Genomic DNA, 7,045 nt, shown 5'->3' with positions numbered 1-7,045 from the left:
CCTTAACACAGATGTGGCCGACTGAGAAAAAGCAAGAAAGAGAATCAGCCAACATCCCTCTCCTCCTCCTCCTCCTCCTCCTCCTCATCCTCTTTCCTTCACCCCGGCCTCTTGCACATGAAAGGGGCCGCACAAGGCCAATGGATGGCTGGTGGGGTGTGTGCTATGCGAGGGCCCCAGACCCAGACACAACACAACACACAGCTCTGCAGGCCATCGCAGCTGGGCTGGAATGTGACCTGTTCAGATTTTAATGCCAGACAAGGACCTGTGTGTGTGTCTGCATGTGTGTGTGTGTGTGGAGATATCTGTAGTCGACTGTGAGGAGAAATTTTGATTCAAACGTGTCTTTGTGAGGAGATTTTGACCTTTTGAGGACATTTTGGCTGGTCCTCACAGCTTTAAAGGGCTTTGAGAGAATTAAGACTTTTGGGTTTAGGTTAAGGTTAGATTAAAGGGTTAGGTATTGTTCTGTGATGATTAAGGTTAGGGTAAGGGGATAGGGAATGCATTATGTCTATGAATGCCCTCAATAAGAATGCTGTACAAGAATGTGCGGGTGTGAAATACAAGTAGAGAGAGAAGGGCATGCATGGAGGGATGTCAATTACAGAATGTCAGATTCACTGGCCACAAGAGTCTTTTTGTCTGTGGCACACGGACATAGCACAGTATAAAAAGGAACACTGTAATATTTTCTAAATCACCTTTATTTTTTTCTCTTTTTCATCCTTCAAATTACTCCATACACTGAACACTAAGACATATGTTGATAAAATAAAAAATATGTACGTTTAATATATATATATATATATATATATATATATATATATATATATATATATATATATATACTATATGTATATATGTATACTGGAAGTCCACTGGCTGTAGCTCTATAAGAAATATATCAAGAAAAAAATTAAAAATAAATATGACATACAGAAGAGCACATACATATATCCTATGTTGTAAATGAAAACTTGTCAAAATAGCTTAAAAAAAGAGCTTATTCTGATTCTGGTAAATGAAATGAGGCGTCACATCACATTGCATTATACTGAGCTTAGAACAGTTGCTATACACTGTCTATTTTGATGGCCCTGCATAAAGACAAGTCAAATATCAAACCACACTGCTAAAGGAATTAGATTGGAGTAATGAAAGCTATACATTATTATTATAATAATAATAATAATAACAACATAATAATAATAATCATAATCAGTAAACTGTTTCATAGATTAAATACTTTATGCAGGGTAAATGCATATTTCACATGACTTTTTCAGTGTCTTAGTTGTGTTGTACATGAAAACTATATAAATGTGATTCTAATAAGAAAAAAGTACATTTTTGACTGTGAATAAATCATGAATTAAAACTGACAGAAATTATCAAAAAAAAAAATGAAAAACTATGACATGATTATCACATTTGTTTAGTCAAATGAGCAATAAGGGACAAAAGAGAGAAAGAAACAGCTTTACAACTGGCAAGACAACCTGCAATGTCACAGATAAGTTACTAGATCTGTGTTCCCTTGCAGTCAGGCAGACTGGTGAGGTAAGTGGAGCATGTACTGTGATTATCTGAAAACAATGTGACGGATTTTCAGTGACTGCGAGATTTTAAGAGACTCTACCGTGCGGCAGAGAAATCTTAAAGAAAATCACAGGTTTTCTTGTGGATAAACTCACGTAACTTCCTGATTCTGCGAGTGCTGGAGGAGCCTACAAAGCTGTCAGGCTGCAGTATGGCCATCCCATTTTGAACATCTCCCATAATGATGAGCTGCCCTTTGGAGACAGTGATGTTGGGACAGGGACAGTTCCAGTCCATGTTCAGAAGAGTCACCTCCAGCGGTTCCTTGCCAAAGAACTTCAGACCCATCTTCTCATCCTTCAAGATCTCCTCCACTGTCACCAGCGCATGGCCTGACTCTTGCTCCTCTGTCAGTTCAGTCACACGCCCCAGGATCACAAAGTCACTCTTGCAGAAACTGCTGACCATCTTGCCCCGGGGTTTACACATCTTGCAGTTGTGATTCTTTGGAAAAGGACACATCTCTTCACAGGCTTCTTTGGATTCAAAGTTGTTCTCGTTGGCGCCGCAGCCTCCGTAGACAAAAGACTGGCACTTCTTGAGGCTGTTGCTGTAAGCCCAGCGAGGCTCGTACGCCTTGCAAGGCCCTTGGATGCTTGGTAGGCTACAGGGAGCTGCGAGCTCTCCTCCACATGACAGCATGCAGGCTTCATAGGTGTCGAAATGGTTGCGGTTTTTATTGCACTGGCTGTAGGTGAAGGTGAAGCAATTGTTCCTTTTCGGTTCGTAGTACCAGCTCATGCTCTCGTCACCACAGTCATCCGTGTCTGGGCTCTTGAGGCACTCTTCAGCTGGGAAAGGCAGGTTGGTACTATTCCCTTCTGCGCTCTTACCTTTCATTTCCCTCTTGATCACTGCCAAGGGGAAGTGTGATGACACGCTTCCCCCAACATTCTTGGCAGTGCATGTATAAATGCCGGCATCCTGAAGTTGTGCATTATATATGACCAGCTGGCCAATGTTAGTCACCACAGTGTTCCCACGTACATGATTAGGTCTCATTATGGTGTTCTCTTTGCCCTTCAGCTGTTTCTCCCAGGTGACTTGCGGACGAGGCTTCCCCGACACCTCGCACAGGAAACTAGCTGTCTCTCCAACAAAAACAGCTTGTTCGCTGGTGCCGCTGTGTATCATGGGTAGTTGGATGTCAGCTGGGAGGGTGGTCTGTCGGGCAGTGGTGGGGTGTGCGGTGGTCTCTGCGGGGATTGGGCTGGTGTTTGGCCAGGTCAGGTGATACCTGTAGGTAAGGTGAATAACAAAGGAATTAGTCAAACGCTCCTATGAAAACTGTAAGCTTGACATCTATACTGGAAACGCTTCAATGACGGTGACTGAAAGAAGACAACTTTACCTCATCAAACAAAAACAGAAAGTAGATGATCTAAAATACTTAACATGTTACCTGCAGGTGACCTCAGAGATAGAGATACCCTTGGAACAAGCCTCAGCATCCATGTAGCACTTGTTATAATATGTCATGCCATCAGATGCACACGTGAAGTGGGGCTCCCTCTCACAGCGATCGCGGCACTTACAGACAGGCTGACTGTCCCAGATGTCACACTCGGACCCCTGCTGGGAGCACATGAACTTGTCGCAGGTGGCACCCTTTGGCATTCCAATGGGTCCCCTGTTGCCCTTGATGTCAATATAGCGCGCGGCCACACAGCTCTTGTTGCCACACACGTTAGGGCAGCACTTCTCGAACGACTCACAGTCCTAGGGTTGGAGAAAAAAAAAAAAGTTCTCAATTTTTTTAGGTATTTCAAATAACATTCCCCCTGTTGAATCCCTGCCTGTGGATATACCCCTGCCCCCCGCAGAGCTAGTAATTTGGTTTTGGATTGTGTGTCCATTTTCCCTGAATGTGTAACCAGGTCCACCTCCAAAATAAAGAGCTAGATCACTGAAATCAGGGAGGACTCTTTGTCTAAAGACACTGGAGGGACTAAAATCTTCTGTTCTCTTCTGTATTTAATATGAAACTGCGTGTTGTGTGAATGGCTGCTGGATAAAATAAAAATTAGAGTTTTTTAAATGCATACAGTGTGGGTGGATTTATATTGACATAACATGAATGCTTTGGGGTTTTTGAGTTTGGTTCCTGCCTGTTGCTTTAGTAAAAGAAAAAAAAACAAATGCAAAAAAAGCAGAAATTGGCGGGAATAATCCATCCTTTATGCTGTTAAACATTTAGACAGGCTTTAGGTTATGACAGAACCTGCTCTTTAGAGTCATACACTGAGGACAGACTATGTCCAAGCTTCGTATAAAACTATAGACAGACACACACTTACGTCTATGTTTGCTGCTTTAACCCTGACAATCCGTAATTACGGATAAATGTTTTAGCTCTTATGTTTGTAATAATTACATGCAGAAAATAATAAATTCGTTATTTGGACTAACTATTCTCATTTTATGCATGATGATGATGATGATGAATAAACACTTTTAAACCATTTGTCCATAGATAAAATGATTTTGATGACATACCTGTTCATGTTATACTAGTGTATAATGGAAATGGAAACATTATTTTCACAGTTTCACACGCATCAGTGGCAGGTGAACCACTCACCTGGTCAGATTCACACTCGCGCATACAGGTGCTCATCGCATCCACCCACAGGTTGGGGTTCAGGTCGTTCGGGCACAGACCTGCGTGAGAGTACACCACTTTTGCCACCGACATCGGCATCGGCATCGCGCTGACACGGCATCGGTCCATGTAGAGGAGTAAAATAAAACAGTGTCCCACGAGAAACCAAATCCAGCGGGGGAACAGCATCCACCACATGTCGAGCGCGTAATGCAACCAACAAAAGAGACCAGGGAGAAAAGAAATCCAGCGAAGTCACAGCTTTGATTCAAGAAGGAAAAACAAACAGTCCACACTCTAACCCCCCAAAAAAAGTCCTAAGCGCTGGAATCAGAAACAGCGAGCAGGCGAGAGCGGCGTCGATGTGGAGAGCTCTTCAGGTTTAGTAGTAGCGAGAGATTAAGGCTGCGCTGCGCAAAAGCCCACTTAACATCGAACTACAGTGACCTGTCTGGTCGCAGAGCGAAACCCAGCTGGGTTACAGTTATGATCAACTTAGAAGAAAGTTCTCCCACAGTTTGCAGGGGCTGTTTCATAAAGGACTGGGGAGAAGACACCTGTGCGTAGAAGGCGCTGCTGCCTTAACCCTTAGTTTGCAAAGTGGCTGCAAGGGAGGTTCATTTATTTACCATGTTATAATTGGAGGAAGATTTCAACATTAGTGCACAAATTAAACACTATGATTATGGTCTCCACTCATTTATAAATACTACATTGAAAAAGTAGAAAATAATAGAGCTATATATAGTTGCACCTCCTTATTCACACAGTCAGAGTTAACAACAACTTAAGACCTGTTTTATGTATCATTAACCTTTTGTGTTTTTCCACATGGAATCGGATTAAAACCCATTTATAAGATGCTGCATTATAAAACTGGCTCTGCTCTCCACCAGAACGAATGGCTACTAATCTCCAGAAGATGGCACCAAACTCACTGACCCTTTTACTTCCTCCACAGAATATGTTGTTTTATTATATTTTATTATATGATACTACTAATATATGTGGTATTTAAAATGATTACTTTCAATGGTTGAGGCCTACATTGTGGATAACAGTGTTTTTTTTTTCTCTGCACGATTGTGCTTTCAATCATCCAGGAAGGGACCTAAAACTTGGCATTTCCTGTTGCCCGCTGGTGGCGCTATAACTCAGTCAATATTCACATACACTCTTTGGGCCAGGGCTCTTATCACACATATCAAGTTTGTCTTGAACAATGTGCAGTGAAGTTACAGGAAAATAAAACATTTCATTTCCTGTTGCCTGTAGGAGGCGCATTGAATCTGAGTAAATAATGTTTACTCATTTGGTTTCAGGCTGGGGACTCTTCTTAAACTTGCCATGGACATCCCATTTGACATTCTATGAAACTTTCAACAAATTTCCTTAAAAAAGGTGTCACCAAAAATGATTAAATAATTCAGAAAGGCGACCCAGGCATTGACTAACTTTGACAGAGGACAGTTGTAATCGAAGCAAACACAATAGGCCTTGTGGTCTGCTGTGGCGCTTGGTCTCTAACAATGACAGTGGTATGGAAAAGTGTTTTTTAGCTTGGTTTGTATGGTTGTTGATTGGTAGCAGGCCATGATGCCACTTGATACTGACACGAGGGAAGGTCTATGGTGCCACAGAAGGCAGCTTCGGTGCTTCACTCCCTGATACGGGTTCTGTTTTTGTGAGTTTCCGTGATCTGATACCTTCAGGAGGAACTTTTAAACACGAGACACTCCGCTGGTCAGACCTTTCCTCTGCCATTCATAGATCTAGTATGGTTATTGGAGCGGCAACTCTCAGTGTGACGGGCAGGAGATGCAAGACATGACAGACAAGCAAGAGACCCACACAATCAGCTCTGGATCCCCCATGGATGTGCATTCTCCCAAATGCTCCTCTCCCTCTACCAACAACTTCACCTCAAGTGACCCTTCTGTTAAACTCCTGACGTTTGCAGACTATACAAGTGTCACAGACCTCATCAGAGACAGTAACAAGTCTGCAAATAGATGGTAGGTTGCACAGTTTTCAGACCAACCTGGAACTGAACATACGACTTAAGACTGTGGAGACAATGGCTTTATGAGAAATCCCCCCCCATTGCATTACAGGTTTCTGGGATCCAGCAGACGATGCGTGCACCAACTCAGGAAGCTCAGCCTGCCACAGAGTTGCTGATCTGCTGCTATACAGCAATAACCCAGTCTGATTGCTGTACTTTCATCACTGTCCACTTCGGATCAGTCACCAAAACAAGACAAGAACAGACTGCAATGGACAATAAGCTCTGCAGAGAGGATCTTTTTTTGAAAACCAGCTCCCTATTCACAACTTGAGTGGAAAATCAGGCAAAGTCACACTGGGACTCATTTTAACTTCTCCCTTCTGGTAGGTGATACAGAACATTGTATACTGTCACGGCCAGGTTCTCCATTTTCTCCTAAATTAAAAGTTTATCAGAGTAAGTTGTTCCTTACATGAACCAAGGGTCTAAGGACAGAGCCATTTGCATCATGATTGCCAAGGCAAAACTGTGCTTTGTGTATTCGGACTATAATGTAAATATAATGATCCCCATGGTCAAGCCAATGAGCATGAGGAAGTAACCAGCGAAGGACAAAAGAAGTAGGAGAAAGGGAAAACGCTCCTTGGTGTCGTCGTTCCATTGGTTCCTCTGCTGAAACTGCCTTTTAATGTGTTTCTTGAGGCAGCGAACAACGAAAGCTTCCACAACTGCATCCGGTTCGAGCAGCATGTACTTCAGCTGGTCTCCATACTTCTTTTGAAGCTCTTCAATGACGGCCTTAGCCAAAGACTTGGCTTTTCTGATGTGAG

General features: G+C 42.8%; 1 protein-coding gene across 1 annotated transcript; it reads right to left on the bottom strand.

Moving 5' to 3' along the window:
* Window positions 1-846: 846 nt before the first annotated feature.
* Window positions 847-5,256, bottom strand: wfikkn2a (info WAP, follistatin/kazal, immunoglobulin, kunitz and netrin domain containing 2a). The gene is made up of 3 exons (XM_058652574.1): window positions 4,187-5,256; window positions 3,008-3,324; window positions 847-2,842 (listed from the first exon to the last, which is right to left on the bottom strand). Exons 1-3 carry the CDS (start codon window positions 4,403-4,405, stop codon window positions 1,663-1,665), a joined length of 1,716 nt encoding a protein of 571 aa, XP_058508557.1. The 5' UTR covers window positions 4,406-5,256; the 3' UTR covers window positions 847-1,662.
* Window positions 5,257-7,045: the final 1,789 nt, after the last annotated feature.

Source organism: Solea solea, chromosome 16 (assembly GCF_958295425.1).
Source record: "Solea solea chromosome 16, fSolSol10.1, whole genome shotgun sequence".
NCBI lineage: Eukaryota > Metazoa > Chordata > Actinopteri > Pleuronectiformes > Soleidae > Solea > Solea solea.
The sequence above is the reverse complement of the archived record's forward strand: the minus strand, read 5'-3'. Positions and strand labels throughout refer to the sequence as shown.

Coding starts and splice junctions, on each gene's coding strand:
- wfikkn2a (XM_058652574.1), bottom strand. CDS start 4,405: ATGTGGTGGATGCTGTTCCCCCGCTGGATTTGGTTTCTCGTGGGACAC. Junction 3,325..4,186: donor GCGAGTGTGAATCTGACCAG/GTGAGTGGTTCA, acceptor CTCCAACCCTAG/GACTGTGAGTCGTTCGAGAA. Junction 2,843..3,007: donor ATCTCTGAGGTCACCTGCAG/GTAACATGTTAA, acceptor CCTTACCTACAG/GTATCACCTGACCTGGCCAA.